A 22,752-nucleotide genomic window follows, 5' to 3' on the forward strand; every position below is an offset into this window, starting at 1 on the left:
TATGAGTGTCTTTTAAAAAGCAGCTTTGGCATGGCTTTGGAAATACATTAACAAAACTCCACACCGCTTTACAAAAAAAAAATACAGAAAATCACTACCAAGCATTCCAAAGACTCTATAGTCCCCCCAGTTATGAAAAATAATATAGGTGTTCTTTTGTGTCAGAAGGCTGAAAGAGTGGAAAATAATGATTTGATGTGACAGAGAAAGAAAGAAAACTAGGCACTGTTTGTTATTTTATAGTTAGTATTTTATTTAATCCTCTCAGCAACCCTAAAAGACAAACTCTATCTAAATTCATATTTGCAAATGAGAAAACTCAACAAAAAAAATGAATAACTGCCCCAAGGTCAGATTGCTATTCGTTACAGACCCAAGTCCAAAGCTCCTTCCACTACACCCACTGCTTCTGCTAGAGGAAAGGGTAGGGAAACAGCTATGAGTGAGACAGATTCCCATGATGCCAGACCACCAGGCAGTTTCCCAGGGGTGGCAGAAAAGCCTAAAATTCAAAAAGTATGGGCTGCCACCGAGGCCTGGGGTAAATGCCTCATTGTACTCTGGGAAGTCTGATGGACACTTACTAAATGGAGAGGAAAAGGCATTCCTCGCCTAGTGAGATGAATGTGAGCGTGCCTTCCTTTAAACTTTTCATCCTGAGCACATCCACTCATAGAAAAGGCAGAAAAATATCTTCCAGAACAATCACTGGAGAGAAAATTGCAAAGATAACTCTTGCTTCTAACATAAATGCCCTCCCACTAGTCCTACCCAAGGCTTCTCATTAAAAAACAGAATATAGCAAATTGAACAGCCATTCAACTTACTGGAAATGAGGTATTTATCAACAGTAAAACTGCAGAGACTAATCAAAATATCAGGGTTCACTGAAATCCCATCCAACAAGTATGTATTGAGTGCCTACTGTGTACCACTCACTGTTCCTGGTGCTGAGGACCCACCAGCGAACCAAGTAAACAAAGATCTCTGCCTCACGGAACTCACAGACTGAGTATGATCGTACAGGTGGCCCTCAACTGATCCCAATCTCACTAAAAGTCATATTTTTTATTCAGAAAAAGAGAAATAAACTCCTCCTCCACAGCTTTGCAAATGCTTTGCCTTGTGTCTGGAATACCCACTCCCACCCCCAGCACCTATCACACAACAGTCTTGTAATAAATATTGCTGAATGGATGAAGTGTGATATGAAAAAAATTTCGAAATAAAAAGGGACAAATGTAGCAGTGGTCAGCCCTAAATTTCAATTTAAAGTGGGTCTAGATGTGAGCTTTTATCCTCCAGCAGATCCAGAGAAGCCCAAATGAAACCTGAGGCAACTCAACATTCATTCAGCAAATACTGGAGAAATTAGGTCGGCTTATTCCAGGGTCCACCCCAGGGATTAAGAACTTTTAAAAAACCTAAACTGAACTTGCTGGGGCAGCTGGAGGCAAGCAAGAAACCCAGTCAAGGCTTATACAGGCCGTGGGCCTAGAACTGCCTTAGACCTGATCCCAGTGTCCTGCTGTGAGTGTGCAGACGGAGAGTCTACAACAGGAGCAAGAGAGATTTCCCCAGTTCAGACCCCCGACAATCTTCAATTCAAACAAATCAAACTCATTTTTCTTTAATGACAGTTCAAACGAGAGGTACTCTGTGCCACATCCTGTGCTTAATTCTTCAATTTTTTTTTTCTCATTTCTCTCATTTTTTCCACAGGGCTATGAGGTACGATCATCATCATCCCCATTTTACAGCTGAGGAAACTAAGACAAGGAGAGAGATTAAGTAATTTGCCCAAAATCACACAAGAAAATAAGTCATAAGTGGTAGAGTTGGAATTTGCACACAGATGAACTGATTCTAGAAATTATGCTCTTAACTTGATTTTGCTAATATTTTTGGAGTTTTGGGGGGGGATGGGGAAGACCTCCTATTAACCAAATATTTAGTAGGAAGAAGGAATAAATTAAATGCTCTGCTTAGCTGATTTTCTACTTCATTGAGAGTCATCATGAAAATATTTTTCATTTCAGTCTTTGTAGAAAATCTTTCCCAAATACTTTTGTCAATTTTCCTTTCATAGTAAGTACAACCTAACAAACTAACGGAACTCTTTGATGCTCTAGAAGCCAATTCCATCATTCTGAGTATCAGTGATGATTACTGCTGAGGACGGAAACCTGGGCTAAACATACATCAACTATAGACCATATTCCAGAAATGGGCTGTTTTGATAAATCTCTGATACCAGCTTATTCTCTTGGCATCTAGCTCTTCTCACAAGTAGACAGTTTAAATAAAAAATTCTGGTAACTGGGAACTCATCATTGGGTTCTTGTCAAAGTGTAACTGTGACATATAAGTGTAGGAAAAAAATACATAGGCTGATCATTTGAAATTATCCATGTGTCAAAGTGTGTTTTTCTGAAAACAACTCAGAATTAATCTTACATTTTCTGAAAAAGAAAATTGGTCATTCAGTCTTCTTTTCACCAAGTAATTTCATATCTTCCTCTCACTATTATTCTAGCATTTGACCCCTTTCAAAAGGAATTTAAACTAATTCTATCAGAAAGAAGATTTAATCTCTCAACAAAATCACAATTGCAGAAAGTTTTATTGTTTGGTTTTAGTTTGGAGTTTGAGGTTTTTTGGTTTTTACTTAAGGATGATGTTGAATTAAGTCACTACAAGAACGCCTAATTTGTAGCAGTTTCTGTGTTAGGCATTTTAATACATATTGTCTCTAGTTTACAAAACAACATGCCAAATAGATATAAGTCCCATTTCAACAATCGGCAAACTAGAATTCAGTTTAAATAACTTTCCCAAGGTCAAACAAATAGTGAGTGGCAGAAGAAATATGATTTCAAAGCCTACAGTCTTTCCATAACATTGTTTTTTATTACAAATTATCCATGAAGATAATGACTGTTATAATTTAAACAGCAATTCATTTGGATCTATTTTTCTCTTCAAATAAGACTTTGTGACAGCATAAAATTCTAATGCCTTAGAACACATTAAAGGTAAGAAAACTGTCTTTAAATCAAGAAACTTCCTAAAGTTTCCTGCTGAGAAAAGCAAGCTCATAGTGGTACCTTCAGTAAAACTTTCTTTTCCTAACAAAAGTCTTTGAGCAGACTGCATGTTTCCAACGTAACATAAAGAAGGAAATGCAAAACATGTTATGAAACAATACCAAAAGAAGTTCAAAAGCTAGAATCCAATTTCCCAAAGGTTAAAAAAAAAAAGTCTGCTAAGCATTTACACGAGGTCTAGTTCCTATTTCACAGTGCTTACGCTCCACTTTCTATAGTCTAGCACAGGGCTGAACCTGAAGTGAGTGCTCAAAGAATAAGTGACTAAAGAACTAAACAAAACTTAGATGTGTGATAGTAAGACCTTAGTCATGTAGACTTCTGGGGAAATTAGGCTTATACGAGAAAGCTGAAGACCTCCATTTTTAAGCATTGAAACTTAATCATTTCAGTTGTAAATCTTTCCAAACTAGATTATACATTGCACTGCTTTTTTGAAAAGAATATTTTGAATAAAATATTTTCTTCAGGACTGTAATGGACATCTGTTTTGGCTGCCCAGCATCCATTCTCGCTCCTGGTAATAGCACCAGATTTTCCTCTAAGGAACTACCCTGCCCATTTTCAGGCTATAGAATCCAGGTGGCACTGAACAGGTCCCCACAAAAATACTCCATCATCCCTGACATGAACAGACATTTCTCAAAAAAAGATATGAATATGGCCAATAGACACATGAAAAGATGTTCATTATCGCTAATCATCAGGGAAATGCAAATCAAAACTACACTAAGATATCACCTTACACCCGTTAGATTGGCAAAAACATCCAAAACCAAGAGCGACAAATGTTGGAGAGGTTGTGGAGAAAAAGGAACCCTCATACACTGTTGGTGGGAATGCAAACTGGTACAGCCACTATGGAAAACAGTATGGAGATTTCTCAAAAAGTTAAAAATAGAAATACCCTATGACCCAGCCATCCCATTACTGGGCATCTACCCTAAGAACCTGAAATCAGAAATCTCAAGAGTCCATTGCACCCCTATGTTCATCGCAGCATTATTTACAATAGCCAAGACGTGGAACCAACCTACATGCCCAGAAACTGATGATTGGATAAAGAAGATGTGGTATATATACACAATGGAATACTACTCAGCCATAAAAAAGACAAATTGGCCCATTCACAACAACGTTGATGGACCTCGAGGGTATTATGTTAAGCGAAATAAGCCAGTCAGAGAAAGACGAACTCTATATGACTCCACTCATAGGTGGAAGTTAGTATATTGATAAGGAGATCTGATTGGTGGTTACCAGGGAAAAGGGGGGGTGGGGGGAGGGCACAAAGGGGGAAGTGGTGTACCCACAACATGACTAACAAAAATGTACAACTGAAATCTCACAAGGTTGTAATCTATCATAACATTAATAAAAAAAAAAAAAAAAATACTCCCTCATCCCTGAATCAGTATCTCAGAGTCACCCACCCAGAATTATGGTGATTGGTTCACAGATAGGCCTATGGCTCAAAGGGGGCCTATTACAATCGGCCCTGAGACTATAGCTCAAAATAATGTAAGACACTCTTTTTCCACTTGGGTGACCGACACGGTAGAATGTAAGCTAGGATTTGCTAGTTGCCATCTTTGCCATTGTATAGGGAGCACTTGTCCAGAAATGAACCCAACACAGAAGACAGAAAACCATAGATAAAGAAATGACAAATTTCTAAAAATATAAGTAGAACACCTAGATCCAGCAAAACCCAAAGCCAGTTTTACCACTGAACTTCTCACTAGTGAGAGCCAATAAATTCCCTTTTTTGCTCAAGCCAGATTTCATTGGGCTTCTGCCGACAAAAAGAATCCTGACTAAATACAGTGATTCAATGTCATCAACATGATCAGTAACTGCACTGAGCAATATAATACACAAAAATCTTCAGGGCAAACCAAAGCACGTGGGGCATAAGCTAAGAGCTTTTCCATGAATAAAGGATTTAAGTTTGAATACATGAATTCTGAGAACTCTACTTGGGCTAGTTACTTTTACTTACTTCCCACTTTTCAGCTGTGTTAGCTTGAGTACAGTTGCTAATGGAAGAGTTCTACACAGATTGAACTCTTGCCTTAAAAAATATATAATAAAGGGATGGCACAGTGGTGTAGTGGTTAAGTTCACACGCTCTGCTTTGGTGGCCCAGGTTTCACAGGTTTGGATCCCGGATGCAGACCTACACACCACTTGTCAAGCTATGCTGTGGCAGCATCCCACATACAAAATAGAGGAAGACTGGCAACAGATGTTAACTCAGGGATAATCTTCCTCACCAAAAAAAAATATATATATACATATACACACATATAAAAAAAATAATTTGAAATAATAGCTACTTAAGTATAAATCTAACAAAAATATGTACAAGAACTATATGAGGAGAACTACAAAATACTGATGAACAAAATCAAAAAACTAAATAAACGGAGAGAGACTCCATGCTCACGCATTAAGAAGACAATATTGGCAAGATGTCAGTTCTTCGCAACTTGATCTAAAGATTCAATATAAATGCAATCAAAATACCAGCAAGATATTTTGTGGATATCAACAAACTGATTCTAAAGTTTATATGGAGAGAAAAAAGACCCAGAACAGCCAACACAATACTGAAAGAGAAGAACAAACTCAGAGAATAGACACTGACTTCAAGACTTAATATAAAGCTACAGTAACCAACACAGAATGGTCTGGGTGAAAGAATAGACAAATGAACAATAGACCAAGATAGTTTTTCCAACAAACAGTGCTGGAACAACTGGATATCCACATGCAAAACACTGAATCTACACACAGACCTGCCTTTCACTCTTCATAAAAATTAACTCAAAGTTAATCAGACACCGAAATGTAAATGTAAATGTAATGTAATACAAAACACAAAACTATAAAACTCCCAGAAGATAACATAGGAGAAAATCTAGATAACCTTGGGTATGGTGATGACTTTTTAAATTCAACACCACAGGTACAATCCATGAAAGAAATAATTGATAAGCTAGACTTCATTAAAATTTACAATTTCTGCTCTGCCAAAGACAATGTCAAGAGAACGATGACAAGCCACAGACTGGAGGAAAATATTTGCAAAAGACACATTTGTTATCCAAAATATACAAAGAACTCTTAAAACTCAACAATAAGAAAACAACCAACCTGATTTAAAAGATGGGCCAAAGACCTTAACAAACATCTCACCAAAGAAGTTATACAGATGGCAAATAAGTAAATGAAAAGATGTTCCACATCATATATCATCAGGGAGATGCAAATTACAACAACGAGATACGATTACACACCTATTATAATGGCCAAAATCCAGAACACTGACACCACCAAATGCTGGTGAGGATATGGAGTAGCAGGAACTCTCATTCATTGCTGGTGGGAATGCAAAAATGGTACAGCCACTTTCTTACATAACTAAACATATGCTTACCATATGATCCAGCAATCACGGTCCTATTTACCTGAAGGAGTTGGAAACTTATGTCCACACAAACACCGGCACATGGATGTTTATAGCAGCTTTATTCATAACTGCCAAAACTTGGAAGCAACCAAGATGTCCTTCAGTAGGTGAATGGATAAATAAACCGTGGCACATTCAGGCAATGGAATATGATTCAGTGCTAAAAAGAAATGAGCTGGGGCTGGCCCTGTGGCCGAGTGGTTAAGTTCGCGCGCTCTGCTGCAGGCAGCCCAGTGTTTCGTTGGTTCGAATCCTGGGCACGGACATGGCACTGCTCATCAAGCCACGCCGAGGCAGCGTCCCACATGCCACAACTAGAAGGACCCACAACAAAGAATATACAACTATGTACCGGGGGGCTTTGGGGAGAAAAAAGAAAAAAATAAAATCTTTAAAAAAAAAAACAAAAGAAATGAGCTATCATGCCATGAAAAGACATGGAGGAACCCTAAATGCATATTATTAGCTGACAGGAGCCCATCTGAAAAGGCTACATACTATACAATTCCAGCTATATGACATTCTGGAAAAGGTAAAACTATAGAGACAGCAAGAAGATCAGTGGTTGCCAGGGGCTGGGGGTAGGGGGCATGGAGCAATAAATAGAGCACAGAGGATTTTTAGGGCAGAGAAAATACTCTGTAAGATACTCTAATGAAGGATACATGTCATTATACATTTGTCCAAACTCATAGAATATACAATGCCAAGAGCAAACCATGACGTAAACAATGGACTTTGGGAGATAATGACGTGTCAATGTAGGTTCATCAATTGTAACAAATGTACCACTCTGGTGGGGGATGTTGATAATGGCAAAGGCTGTGTACATGTGGGACCGGGGGTATATGGCAAATCCCTATCTTCCTCAATTTTTCTGTGAATCTAACACTTGTCTAAAAAAATAAAAGCTTTCAAAACAAATGATAAATAACAACAGCTCCCATTTATTAAGAACTTTCCACATCCCATGCACTGTGCATTCCCATTTAATCCTTTCAACTGAATAAAGTAGGTACTGTTAGGGCCCCTGTTTTATAAGTGAGAAAATGAGGCTCTGAGATTGGAATTTTGAGGGAATTAAAAAATTTAAAAAATCAACAAACTCACTGCTCTCAGGGATTTTATCATTTAGTAGATCAATGAATTCCTGGTCCACCTAGAGGGCCAACAGCCTAACACTGTGAACCACAAATACAGCAAGAAAAACCACACTGTCATGAATTACCAAAAATTGTAAGACTCTCCTATATCATAATTTATACCCAGATGGTCTCTAAATTGTACACTTTAGGAGCAGGAAGAAATCTGGAATCAGCTTCAAATAACTAAACATTAATTAAGAAAATATATGGCTCACTTTGTTACTTTTTAAGAACAGCAATTCAAAGTCATTCTACATAACCAGTTTAGAGCATCAGCACAGCATAATAAAAAGCACAAGTTTCAAGCAACGATATACAATCATGGTAAAATTCAAAACGTGATCTCAGTAGAAAAAGGCAACTTGAGAGAGGCATACAGGGGGGCTTCAAAGATACAAAATGTTCTATTTCTTGAGTGGTGGGTACACGCATTCTCATTTATTCTTTAAACTGTACATATACATGCACACATATTATATAATTTGTATCACAGTTTTCATAAACTTTTAAAGAATATAGTCACACTAGAGTTTAAATTCCAACTCTGTCCTTTGGACCAGATGCTTCCTATCTCTAAGCTTTAATCGTTCAATACTTGTCGAGGGGCTACCATATGCCAGGTACTATTCTAGCTGTTGGTAATGAAAGATCATTTCCACCCTCATGGAACCCTATTTTTTTTTTACCTATATAATCGAGATAATACTACTTACTTCATTAGATGGTGTGCAGAAGCTTTATTACAATGAACTCTCACTAGGTTCACCTCCAGTTTAAAGAAACCATCATTATAACAATCCTCAGCAAAGATATAAGGAACATGACCATTCTCAAAGCTATCTCTGACTTTTTAAAACAAGCTTAAAAAGTACAGTGAGATGAGGTTCCATGCTTCCACCCCAAACAAGACATTTTCTAACTGGCATATCAAGTACTTAGAGTCAGGAAAAATTACAAAGACTTTTAAGTAATCCATGTCTCCCATGTGAGTGGTAATTTGTCCCTACTACACTACTACAAATCAGGGTATGTATCTTAATACTCCATACGATAGATTCACTTTCACTGGAAAATTCAAGAAAAATAAGGAAAAGCTAAAGTAATCATGCTGACTCATCCAAAAAGAAAGAAAAAGTATAAGAAACCTTTATATAGTTCATGAACGTAAACTGCTTCTCCCCTGATAGTCTATACAAGCCTGATTTTTCTTCCCCCACATTACTGATTTTTCTAACTACTACATACGCAGGCAATATTAGCCAGTTATTTTGAGGAAGATGCCACAGGAATGAAGCTAAAATCCTGATTCTACAACTTAGTGGTTTTCTGACCTGAGTAAGTAAGTTAACCTCTCTGAGCCTCAGTTTCCAGAAAAATAAGACCCATCTTGGAGGGCTGTTTAAGTTTTAAGGAAGTAAAATTAAGAAAAGTGACTGGGACATAATAAGGACTCAATAAAAGCTATTTTATTACCATTCTTCAAAAGTTTGCTGTGATTTATCTTATTATTATTGAAAAGAAAGATGATAAATTTAGTTAATACCTCTAAGACTATTTTAATCTGTAGTAAAAACAACTCTCAAAAGGGCCTTTCCTTGCTACTCTACCTACAAAGAGACAGCAAAAAAATTGTTTATTTTTTAAGTCGATTTTTAAAAAATATCTAATAATATTGAGCATCCGCTGTGATCACAGATTCAGGCAAACCCCCTAGAATTAGAGTCCCGTAAAGTAAAAGCTAAAGTTTAAAATAACAAATCTGGTTCTCAATTCCTTAAGTTGGCCAAGTCTCAGTTTTCTCCATGATACTACTAATACAGAAATGTGAACAGATATTTAAGAGATTTTAAAGATTTTCCTTTTTTTTTTTTTTAAGATTACTGCTTAACACCAAGATAGCTGAAAAACTCAGCTAACCAAAGTACCATGTGTTAAGCTTTCCTTTCACAGAGCTCTCACACAGTTTCTCAACTTGACTATCCACTTCTTTTTAAAAAGTGGCCATTGGGCTAATGCAATAAAAATGCTGGGAGGGGAGCTGACACAGGAGGAAGCCGGTCTGCCCACAGTCTTGAGAACCTGATGCTGCCACTCTCCCAGTGCTAAGCAGCTCTCCAAGAAGAGTGCCCGAAGCAGGCTCAGAAATGCCAGCTGTAACGAGACACTTGTATTTGAAATGCATTCCAGAGTTTCAGCATGGTCCGTACCATCTGATTGTGGGACTGGGCAGGCTCATCCCTCTTGCAAGAGCACCCTCTTCCGAGACCTTCAGTCAGACAGGCTAAACTCAGCTTTGGGAGCTTTCACAACTTGAGACAACTGTATTGGTTTTCTGGGATCCCTATCCCTATCCCTAAAGGTGAGTTCTTGAACAAATACACAAATTAGAGTACACAAAAGGGAAGGTGGAAAAAAAGAAAGCATAAAAAAGTTAAGAGCAAAGTAAATCAAAGATCTTCTCAAAATGATCTGACTTCTTTTTAAAGCATTAAAATGACATACCTAAATTACAAGCATTATACACAAAGATGTTCACTGGCATTATTTACAACAGGAGAACTCTGGAAACAATCTAAAGATCCAGTTATAAGTAACTATAGCACATAAATATGATGTAGTAACTCACTGTAAATGAAATGACTTTTACAAAGCTATATTAATAATTTTAGGAAAACCTTAATGATTAATTTGGGGGGGGGAGCAAAGATAATGCACACATATAGCAGGAGTTTGGGGAAAAAGTTTATATATTTTATTTACACACACTCACACACAAAAGAAGACTACAAAGAAATAAATATACCAAAACATTAACAGTAGTTATCACTGAGTGATTTTTCTCTTTATAATTTTTAAAAAATTTTTAAATTTTATACATACTAAGACTAATCAGAAAACAAATACTAAAAATTCAAAGATGAATTAAAAAAACACACACCAGGATAATCTGTCAATATGTACTCAAAAGACTTGAGCAAATTTTTAGTATTCTTTTAATTTACAATGAGAACATAATATACAGTATAAGAAAAATTGTAAGAATGAGACTCCCACAGAAGTTTATATAACAAAATGTATACTAAATCCTCCAATTAAAGACCCGTAAAGCAGTTTCAGTGCTTTCTAACCCACCTTCTCACAGCAGGGAATTAATCCCTCTTGGGGATGCAAACAAACTTCAAAGGGAAGATTATGCCCAGACACTAGTACTGTGTGGTGTAAGGTTTTTACCTAAGTTTGCTCAGATACTTGGGCAGAGATCAGAGATGCAGAGCCAAGGAACAAAGACCAATCTTAAGGCAGATTCTTTGCAATCATTTAAAATGGAAAAACAATGCCTTAAATCACATCAGAAAAAGGCAAATATAATAAGTTTTATTAAAAACAAATGAGAAGGTTGTAGAAGTAGATAAAAGGTACCTAAAATCAAATAAGTGACAGCTTATTCACTGGTACTAGCAGCTAGGGAATCTTACAAATTCCCAAAGAAATTAAGCAGCACCATGAGTTCAGTTTGTGTACCCAAATCTTATTTGTATGATGTTTGCAAGGTGTCCCATTCAGTGTCATAGGCCTTGATGCAATGTCTAAGTACAACTGATAGATCACATGTCCCTTCCATGGATGTCATGGAATGCTCTTCAGAGCACAGGATACATGCGAGTTTACAAAATGTGTCTTCAGGAATTCAGGATTATTAAATGTAATCAATGGGAGAAAGAACTGTCCTTAAAGTCCAGTAATATTTCTTACCAGCCTTTCTCAGATCTGTCATCTTTTTTTTTTAAAGCCCCCCGGTACATAGTTGTATATTCTCTGTTGTGGGTCCTTCTAGTTGTGGCATGTGGGACGCCGCCTCAGCATGGCTCAATGAGCAGTGCCATGTCTGCGCCCAGGATTCGAACCGACGAAACACTGGGCCACGCGCAGCAGAGCGCGAGAACTTAACCACTCGGCCACGGGGCCGGCCCCCTGATCTGTCATCTTTTTATTGTGAGGTAATTTTTTAGGTATGATTTAGAAGCACCTAATCTTTTTATAAAAATATAAGTAGAGGAGCAGCATATCTTAATAATTTGGCTTTATTTAGTTTCCCAATTTTTAAAAATCATGGATTAAGGAATCAAATTTGGAGTTTAACTTTTCTGGATACTTTCTGGATATAATCTAACAGAAAACTAAAATCCTTGATAGATTAAAGACCTAAATGTGAAAGGCAAAAACTATACATTTCTTAGAAGAAAACATAGCAAAATATCTTTATATCTGTAGAGGAGGAAAATATTGATAAATTGTACTAAATTAAAATCAAGAAGTTTTGATTAATGATACCATAAAGAGAGCGAAAGACAAACCATAAGGGGGAAGAGACTTAAAGAGGCTCTGAAAACAAGCTCAGGGCCATTTGGGCAAGAAATCCGGAGATCCTAGGTACTCAAAGCATGGTCTGAGATGGAAAGGTTCAGGCCTCAAGTGAGCATGTCCCAGCGGCCCCACAGACTCCTTTCCCCAGGGAAGAGGGCCAAAGCAGGGTCCTCTAAAGCATAAGGCCAGGGCAGGGATCCCTTTTGCCAGGACCGTTATTTCCTCAGAAGCAGGCAACATTATATTTCTTAACCTGGATAGCAGTAACATGAGCTACACACTTTATAATTATTTGTTAAACTGCACATATAGATTTTATGTACTTTTTCCACAAACAATGGGACAGACATTGTGTGCCTGCTGATATGATACACAATATCACGTTTGAGATACTCCTGTGAAAATCCATAACCTGAATCTAATCATGAGCATAGAATCAGATCAAAATCCAAGGAATTTCTACAAAACAGACCTGAATTCTTCAAAAATATGTCACAAAACATAAAGAAATACCAATGTTAAATTTTCTTATTGCAATAATTGTACTAGAGTTATGTAAGAAAACGTCCTTATCCTTAGGAGATATATTCTGAAATATTTAGGAGTGGAGGATCACAATGTCTGCAACTTATTCTCAAACGGTTCAGCAAAAAATAATATGAATATAAATACAGTAAGAAAGCTAATATGGTAAAATAGTAACAATTGATGAATCTAAGAAAAGGGCATATGCACTTGCCTATCCTTTTTTTTTTTTTTTGAGGAAGATTAGCCTGACCTAACTACTGCCAGTCCTCCTCTTTTTGCTGAGGAAGACTGGCCCTGAGCTAACATCCATGCCCATCTTCCTCTACTTTATACATGGGACGCCTACCACAGCATGGCCATGTCCACACCCGGGATCCGAACCGGCGAACCCTGGGCTGCAGAGAAGTGGAACGTGCGAACTCAACCGCTGCATCACCGGGCTGGCCCACACTTGCCTATTCTTGTAGCTTTTACCTTTTAAAATATTTTCAAAATAAGTTTAAAAATATATGGTAAAGGGTTAAGAAAAGAATTGTCTACAGGGAGAGGAATTAGATGACTGGGATAAGAGAGTAAGATAAAGACTTTTCATTTTGTTCATTCTTCTGTTTTACTTGTACTTTTCAAATTTTGTTCATATTCCCCAAAAAATTCATTTTAATTTTGGGCGAAAAAATCTTAGGACATTGAAATGGGAAACATTAGCAATGGTAGAAATAAGAAAAATTTTTGTCCTTAAATTTATCTGTCAAATCATGGCCATCACCAAATGGTTCATCTGTAAAGTCACCCCATAGACATGCTGCTGCGTGTACACACCTGGGAACAGATATCTACCCAATCCAATGGTTTGCACAATTAGAGGCATAACTTGACAGGGATGTTAACATTCTACTTCTAGAACAACCATAAATTTGTAACATGTTTCACAGCCTTCATTAGACAATCCAGAAAGTGGAACACATTCAATTATCTCACTTTTGCTATTAAGAGAAATTCATTCATTTTAACAAATATTAGTAACAATGTGCAAAGCCCTGCAGATGACATGGAAAGATGTGTACAACACGATCACTGTCCTCAAGAAGGAAAGTGAAGCACAGTGAAGAAGACTTGAATCAAAAATCCTAGCTATCCAGACAGAGAAAGACGAACTCTGTATGACTCCACTCATAGGTGGTAGTTAACATATAGACAAGGAGAACTGATCGGTGGTTACCAGGGGAAAGGGGGGGTGGGGGGAGGGCACTAGGGGTGAAGTGGTGTACCTACAACATGACTAATAATGATGTACAACTGTAATTTCACAAGGTTGTTAACTATCATAATCTTAATAAAAAAAAAAAATCCTGGCTATTCCACACTGTAGCTATGTGATCTTGGTAAATTATTTGACCTCTCTGAGATTCTATTTTCTCATAGGTATAATGAAGATGTCACCCAACTATCTTTAAGGGTTGTACTGGACACACATGTAGGACAAAAGAACAACAGATACTCAATAAAAGGTGGCTGCTTTTATGAGTATTACAATCTAATTAAAATAATGAAATAGAAAATATGCCCAAGGTTGTATAGCCAATTAAGGGAAGAACCCAGTGGAATCCTGATTACTCCAAATTTCTATCCAAGTAAATTCACTCTCCCCAAACACCAAATAATATGCACAACTGTCTGTATGTGTAGACCAAGAGTTGCTCCCTAACAACTCTGGCAAATATATCAATCTCTTAGGCACCAAGAAAAAGAACATTAGGTCATAAGGTTATTTTTCCTCATTAACCACGAAGGATTTTAGGTCAAGAAGTGAAATACTCAGCCTGTGCAAGATGCTCTAACCTTATCTAAGACCCTGCTGTCCAGGAATACATGTCCAAATTAGTCCAAAAGCTAAAGCAAGAGGAGGTGTTTCCTTCAACTAATTTCCAACCTTCTTTTACCAGGAGACATAAAATTTACTAAATTAGTCCATTTCAAACCTCTCCTTCCAGTTTAACAGCAGAGATTTCCCTTTTTTCACACTAAATAGTTGACTTCCAGACGTCTGTGAAAGATACAAACCAAGACCTAAAGAATACAATGAACAAAGCCATACTTCAAGCCTATCATGGCAGTAATTCTTAAATTGTTCTCTGTGTTTATTCTCCATTCTCTAGGATGATGTGGGCACAAGTAAAAGGTAACATCTTAAAGATAAATAACAGTTTAGAATATTCATATATTATTCCATGTGCATGGCTATCTTTACAATAAACAAACACACCATATTATAAACATGCAAATACCTGAAAGAGTGCCACCTGTCCTAGGATAGGCCACTTCAACATACACTTCAAACGTGGTCTCTGGATTTTGCCTACAAAAGAAACAGATCATGATTACTGACGAGGACTGAGGCAGCATGGCATAGAACATGCGGGCTGCGGTATAAGGCTGACCTTGATTAAAATCATTATCTCAACTTCTCTGAGCCACATCTTCCTAACCTATAAAATGAAAACACCTAACCAGAAGAACTATGGTGAAATTTAAACACACAAAAATTGTCTAGGTACAACACCAGACACATAATAGGCTAGACATATAATTTTACAGATGTCATATTCCCAATTTACACAGCTGGATCTCTAAAGCCAAAGGTAGAGTCCTAAGGAAACTCAAACCAAGGCAACACTAGCACAAAGTAGCCTTCTCCTTCATATTCCAGGATAAAACACTCACATGATGAAGTTAACTTGTTTACCTACAGGTTTTAAAGACTGAAACAAGAGAAACAGGATCCTATCTCACTAGGCTATTATGAAGACAGAATGCTAATCTAAATGTAAGATACAGGTCTCGAACAGGGGCTTCATCTGCGTTGGCAATGGCAGGTATATGAATGTCCATTATATCCTTTTACTTTTTTTTTTTCCTAAAGATTGGCACCTGAGCTAACAACTGTTGCCAATCTTTTTTCTCCCCCTACTTTTTCTCCCCAAATCCCCCCAGTACATAGTTGTACATTCTAGTTGTGGTATATGGGATGCCGCCTCAGCGTGGCCTGATGAGTGGTGCCATGTCCACGCCCAGGATCTGAACCAGCAAAACCCTGGGTCACCAAAGCGGAGCGTGCAAACGTAACCACTTGGCCACAGGACCAGCCCCTCCTTTTACCTTTTTATGTCATAAATATTTCATGACAAGTTTTAAAAAGATCACAGCGCTAACAGAATGTTAACAGTTGTTAATTCTGAGTGATGAGAACATCAGAGTTTTATTATCTTTGTATTTTCTCTTTGATTCTAAAACTATAATAAAGATATTATTTCTAGATTGAATAAAAATTATTTGGCAGAAGAAAATGTTATACTTTCAAATGTCTATAATTGAATTCTATTTTAAGCCTACTAACAAAGCTCAGAGAAGGAACTTTCTAGTTACCTAATCAGATCTGAGTTAATTTCAATCAAATAAACACCTTGAATTTGCCCAGCAGATTCTACTTTTCAAAATAACTTTCTCATTTAACTCATTTCATCCTCATTATAATCCCATAGGTGAGTGGGTCAGGCATTACCCTCACCTTATAGGTGAGGAACCCAAGAAAAAGAAATTCTAAGTAACTTGTCAGTGGTGCCACAGCTAGTTAGAAACATAGCCAGAACCAAAGTTCACACCTCTTGGTGCTCCAATTCTGTGTTTCATTGATTCTAAGATGAACGTTTTTCTCCACATTTTCACATCTCTTACAACCTACTGCATCTTACAATTCTAAATGGCAACATTTTTCTCTTTCTTACTAATACGTGTTCTAACAGTGAATCTTATAAATAATGGCATCTTAGATTCAATAAAATATGGTAATACTCCCTCTACTTCCTTAGGAGTAGAAAGAAAAATGTGTTTTGTCAATTAGGAATCTACTTATTTCTCTTGTGAAGGATCACCATTTCTTCACTGAAGAGAAACTTGGGCTTTTGCTTTAAGTAAGCACCTACAGTGAAAAGAGCTAGCTGCTCTAAAATTCAAGGTATTTAAATACACCTTGTCAAATATAATTTAAAAATCAGACATGAAATCAGAGTATCTTATTAGAAAACTAAATAAAGTAAAGAAGTTTTGAGAGAGCCAAAAAATTTTTTCTGTTCTGTTTTCCCTGCAAGAGGGTACAAAAAGACCTTCAAGGTCAGCATTCTTTGGTCACCAAACACTTGTGGAAAATACCATATGGAAACATCCCTTTCTTTCAAATGATCTCAAAGGAGAGGGTTTGATGAAAGAAAGGAATGTTCTAAGGTCATCTGAAGAGCACCAGAAAGATTTCCTCTAAAACCTAACTTTATCTTTCTTAAGCCTATTTTGCAACTGGCTGAATTTCGTCTCAGAATTTCATTCCTCTGGATTAAAATAATGGCTTTCAAAATGTATTCTATGGGACCGCAGGACTCCTTGGAGGTTCTTCAGAGCTTCCATACATTTTTTACCCAAATTTCCACTTTTAACTTTATTTTTCCCATTTAAAAAATTGAAATAACATACATGAACATGCAAAGGTGTTACCTACCAAATCTTTAAATACTGGAGCTCCAACACTAACCGGTGCCACTAGGTTAAGGTGTTTTGTACAGATCTGCTATCTAAGTGAAGAATGTTCTAATGTCTGTACTCATTGTGTCTCTGCTTCTCCTCCTTTCTCTCTTTAACACACTTTAACTAGGTTTCTGAACCCATTATACCTCTGAAACAACTTGTCATGACCACCAATAACCTCCGCATTGCTAAAATGTGCTAACATGGTCAATTCTCAGTGTTTGTCTTACTCAACTTCTCAGCAGCATTTGACACAGTTGATCGATTTGCCCTCCTCCTTGAAACAGTGTCTTCACGTGCCTTCTAGGACATCACTCTCTATTGGTACTCTTCCTACCTTACTGGCTGCTCCTTTGCTGATGTCTTCTCATGTAAGCTCTCCTACCCTAGAACTTAGTCCTGGGCCTCTCCCTGTCTACACTCATTACTTAGATGATGTCATTCACGCTCAGGGCTTTAACTACGATGAAAATGCTGACAAGTCCCAAAGTCATGTCTTTAACTTGACTTCTTCCCTCACTCCAGATTCCCTTATCCAACTGCCTACTTAACACCCCCACTTGGATATCTAAGAAGTATTTCTAATTTAACAAATGGTGCTTTCCTTCCTTAAATCTGCATCTCCTGAAATCCACCAGCTATTCAGACCAAAAAATTTGATATCATCCCTGACCCCTCTGTTTTATATCCACAATCATTTAAAAGCCACAATCAGCAAATTCTATTGATTTGATCATCAAAATAGATCCAGAGGGGCTGGCCCCATGGCCAAGTGGTTAAGTTTGCGCGCTCCGCTGCCGGCGGCCCAGTGTTTCGTTGGTTCGAATCCTGGGCGCGGACATGGCACTGCTCATTGAACCACGCTGAGGCAGCATCCCACATGCCACAACTAGAAGGACCCACAACTAAGAATATACAACTATGTACCGGGGGGCTTTGGGGAGAAAAAGGACAGCAATAAAAAAATCTTTAAAAAAAAAAAATAGATCCAGAATCTCAATGCTTCTCAGCATCCCAAACCCTACCATCCTTGACAGATCACCATCATCTCACCTCAAGTACTGCAATACTCTCCTGATGGGTCTCACTGCTTCCTCCATTGCCCTCCTACCTACAGTCAGATTTCAACTTAGTGGCCAGTAATCTTTTTATTCTAAAGGTCAGGTTATGTCAGTCCTCTGCTCAAAACCTCCCAAAAGCTTGTCATATCACTCAAAATCTTAGTTCTGGAGATGGATGGTGGTGATGGTGCACAACAATATGAATGTATTTAGTACCACTGAACTGTACACTTAAAAATAGTTCAGATTAGGGGCCGGCCCCGTGGCCGAGTGGTTAAGTTCGCGCGCTCTGTTGCAGGCAGCCCAGTGTTTCGTCGGTTCGAATCCTGGGCGCGGACATGGCACTGCTCATCAGACCACGCTGAGGCAGCGTCCCACATGCCACGACTAGGAGGACCCACAACAAAGAATATACAACTATGTACTGGGGGGCTTTGGGGAGAAAAAGGAAAAAAATAAAATCTTTAAAAAAAAAATAGTTCAGATTGTAAATTTTATGCTATGCATTTTACCACAATTTAAAAAAAAAAAAAGAATGAAGAAGAAAAAAGTCCTTACGAGGTCCTACATGATCAGCCTCTGCCTATCACTGCAACCTCATTTCTCTCTCCCCTCACCCACTGCACTCCAGCCACAGTGGCCTTCTTTCTGCTCCTCAACACACCAAACTCCTTCCTATCTTACAACTCTTTGTATTGATCTTCACATAGGCAGCCATTCCAGTCATTCAAAACTCAGCTTATACTTGATCTCTTCAGAAATGCCTTCCCCAACACACTTTCCACCGCCTAATTTTAATTCTCCACATCACACCCATCACAATCTTGTTTACTGTCAGTCTCTCCCCTCTAAATGTAAACCGCAGGAGAGCAGGGATTTTTGTTTATCATACCCACTAGTGTTTCCCAGGCACCTGCCTGGCACATAGCCAGAATCAAATAAATATTGAGATGAAGGAATAAAGCAAGTACAGACCAGCCTTTCTGGGGTCTAAAGATTTCAATAAATGATATGCACCTCCATGATTCTCAAACTTTATCGTGTTAATAGATTTCCTCTGGACAACCACTTGCAAAAGAATGAAAGTAGACCATTATCTCACACCATACACAAAAATAAACTCAAAATTGATCCAAGACTTGAAGATAAGACCAGAAACCATAAAACTTTTGGAAGAAAATATAGGTGGTACACTCTTTGACATAGAACTTAAAAGGATCTTTTCAAATACCATGTCTTCTCAGACAAGGGAAACAAAAGAAAAAATAAACAAATGGGACTTCATCAGACTAAAGAGCTTCTGCAAGGCAAAGGAAACTAGGATCAAAACAAAAAGACAACCCACCAATTGGGAGAAAATATTTACAAATCACATACCTGACAAGGGATTAATCTCCATAATACATAAGGAACTCACACAACTGAACAACAAAAAAACAAACAGCCCGATCAAAAAATGGGCAGAGGATATGAACATTTTTCCAAAGAAGATATACAGATGACCAATAAACACATGAAAAGATGTTCAACATCACTAATCATCAGGAAATGCAAATCAAAACTACACTAAGATACAACCTTACACCTGTTAAAATGGCTACAATCACTAAGACTAAAAATAACAAATGTTGGAGAGGGTGTGGAGAAAAGAGAACCTTCACACAGTGCTGGTGGGAATGCAAACTGGTTCAGCCATTACAGAAAACAGTATGGAGATTCCTCAAGAAACTAAAAATAGAAATACCATATGACTCAGCTATCCCACTACTGGGTATCTATCCAAACAACTTGAAATCAACAATCCAAAGTGACCTGTGTACCCCTATGTTCACTGCAGCACTATTCACAATAGCCAAGACATGGAAGCAATTCAAGCACCCATTGACCTATGATTGGATAAAGAAGATGTGGTGTATATCTATCTATCTATCTATCTATCTATAGATATAGATATACAATGGAATACTACTCAGCCATAAAAAAGACAAAATCATCCCACTTGCAACAACATGGATGGACCTTGAGGGTATTATGCTAAGCGAAATAAGCCAGGCCAAGAAAGACAAACACCACATGATTTCACTCATATGTGGAAGATAAACACACAGACAAACAGAACAGTTAAGCGCTTACCAGAGGAAGGGGCTGGGCACAGGGGATGAAGGGGAGCACTTACATGGTGACAGACAAGAAATAATGTACAACTGAAATTCACAATGATGTAAACTATTATAAACTCAATAAAAAAAAAAAAGATTTCCAGCTCCATCTTCAGAGTTTCTGGGGTAAGACTCAAGAATTAGCATTTCTAACAAGTACCCAGGTAATACTGATGCTGCTGGACTAGTGATCACACTTTAAGAACCATTGATCTAGTTAAAGGGAACTTTTCTTCCAAATAATTTAGTATATAAAACATAAAATAAACGTAGGACATACCTCAATAATCCATCATTTCAACTGCTTTTGCCATAAAAGAGAGATTTCAAAGAAAAAAGGCACTTGTCAAAGCAATGAAGCTTACTCCTCTTCTATTGCTATCCATAGTTACTGCCTCACTCTAATGAGTAATAATAAAACTACCGAAATTTCTTACTCAGTTCAAATAGCTTCCAGAGTTCTATTACATGGAGCCAAAGATTATGACAGTCTCTTAAAAAAAAAAAAAAGAAAAGCAAAAAGCTGACTAAAAGACTAAAAACAAAGTGAACTATAATTATAAGTTATAGTCATGCTAATCCATGATTGTTTACATGTTGCCTTATGGAAGAAGTGGTGACTAATGTTGTGACAAGTTATATAACATACCAACAAATACACATAAGTTATTTTAAGGGCCTGTGAAGCCAACGAAGATTGAAGCATTTTCTATTTCTCGACAAATCAAAAAATAAATTTAAGTGTCTTCTCTAAATGCAAATGGCCAAGCGACTCTGTTAATATCTTCTTTACGCCTGTAAACAACTAAGACCGCAACAATTTCCAGAGAATTGGGACTACCTTGAAACTGCTTATTTCCTCCATTACTCTCCAAGATGCTCAATGTTCTTAACTACTTGGCTAAAGGAACTGAAAATCCTATTTCTGTCCTATTAACACTCACAGCTAATTCAGTATACGTAATGATGCTGAGAATACCATATTCAGAGCCGATTTTCCAATATGGACCCAAGTTTTCCCAGAACACTTCATGATACATCTTAACATATTACCATGGAAATGTCCCGGTTCTGCCATGATATTCCATTATTAATTGCCTTACACTCCTATACCTCCACGATCCAGAACCCTGCCCACCTGCCAAGTATCTTTTTTTTACCACCCACCCTCACCTCCTGCAGTCTTGTGCCCTAAGATCCAGCCATGCAGAACTACTTGTAGTTCTCTGAACAAACCATACTCTGATTCTCCAATAATAACATCATTATCATACTACTACACCTACTTACTGTTTCCTATGTGTCAGGCATGATCCTAAGCACTTTACATGCACTATCTCAGTTAATCTTCAACAATCCTGTAAGTATTATTGCTCTCAGTTTAGAGATGAGGACACTGAAACTCAGAGGATAAACTGGGCAAAGTCAAAGTGAGGAAGTAGCAGAATCATCATGGATCATCCAAAGGCACGAATCACTTTACTATTCTCTATTATTCAGCTGCTTTTCTACAAGGACCAGTCTTTCCAGTCTTTTGCACTAGACAAATTCATTCATCACGCCTCAGCTCAGGCATTTCCTCCTCTCTGGGAAGCTTCTCAATCCCCCATACTCGTAGCCCAGACTGGGTTGAGTGCCCCTCCTCTACACTCCCACGGCACCCTGTGCTTCCCTACTCTTGCAGCTCTTACCACATTCCACCTTGACACAATTACAATTACCTGGGGAGCTTTTAAAAGTCCTGATGCCCAGGCCATACCCTAGAACAATTAAATCGGACTCTCCAGGCATTGGTGTTTATTAAAGCTCCCCAACTTATTCCAACGTGCAGCCAAGGTGGAGACCCACCAGTGTACCTCTGATTAAATATCTGTCTTCCGCACTAAACTGGCAGCTCCTTGAGGGCACCAAGTGTCTTCTCAGGAACCCTAGTCTGATACCTGGCACAATAAATGTTTGATAAGCGAGCTTTCCTCCAACATCACACGTAGTTTCCAGTTCCAAGTAACTGAATCTCTTTTTCTGACAAGAGGTAATTTACTGAATGCACACTGCTTACAGCTGACTGTTACTCTTTAAAGATGTTTTCCTTTGGATTCAAAGGTATCAATAAGTCACACCTGCTGACAACAGCCTCGGCTCTTAAATACGGAAAAATGACACACACAAACAGCTGAAATGTGTCTGAAAGAAGGGAGATCTGCTCAGTTCTTGCTTCTGGGAGAATGAAGCCTGAAAGTAAGCCAAGAGAGCATTTCTATTCAACACCACTCTTCTGAACACAATTCTCAGTGATTCACTGGAAGGGCCATGCTCAGTGCTCAGGGCCACGTTCTCAAG

At 37.9% G+C, this 22,752-nt stretch overlaps 1 protein-coding gene across 9 annotated transcripts in view; it reads right to left on the reverse strand.

The window, feature by feature from the left end:
* The window catches only part of DENND1A (DENN domain containing 1A), a 519,789-nt gene that overhangs the window by 442,968 nt on the left and 54,069 nt on the right, over positions 1-22,752 (reverse strand). For 8 of the 9 annotated variants that reach the window (XM_046662983.1, XM_046663004.1, XM_046662994.1 and 5 more), the window contains exon 2: positions 14,906-14,976. The exons of the other annotated variant lie outside the window; for it this stretch is intronic. In XM_046662983.1, coding sequence (XP_046518939.1) covers positions 14,906-14,976 — 71 coding nt within the window. The remainder of the gene's footprint in view (positions 1-14,905; positions 14,977-22,752) is intronic. 9 annotated transcript variants of the gene reach the window in all.

This window comes from Equus quagga, chromosome 1, assembly GCF_021613505.1.
Source record: "Equus quagga isolate Etosha38 chromosome 1, UCLA_HA_Equagga_1.0, whole genome shotgun sequence".
Classification (NCBI taxonomy): domain Eukaryota; kingdom Metazoa; phylum Chordata; class Mammalia; order Perissodactyla; family Equidae; genus Equus; species Equus quagga.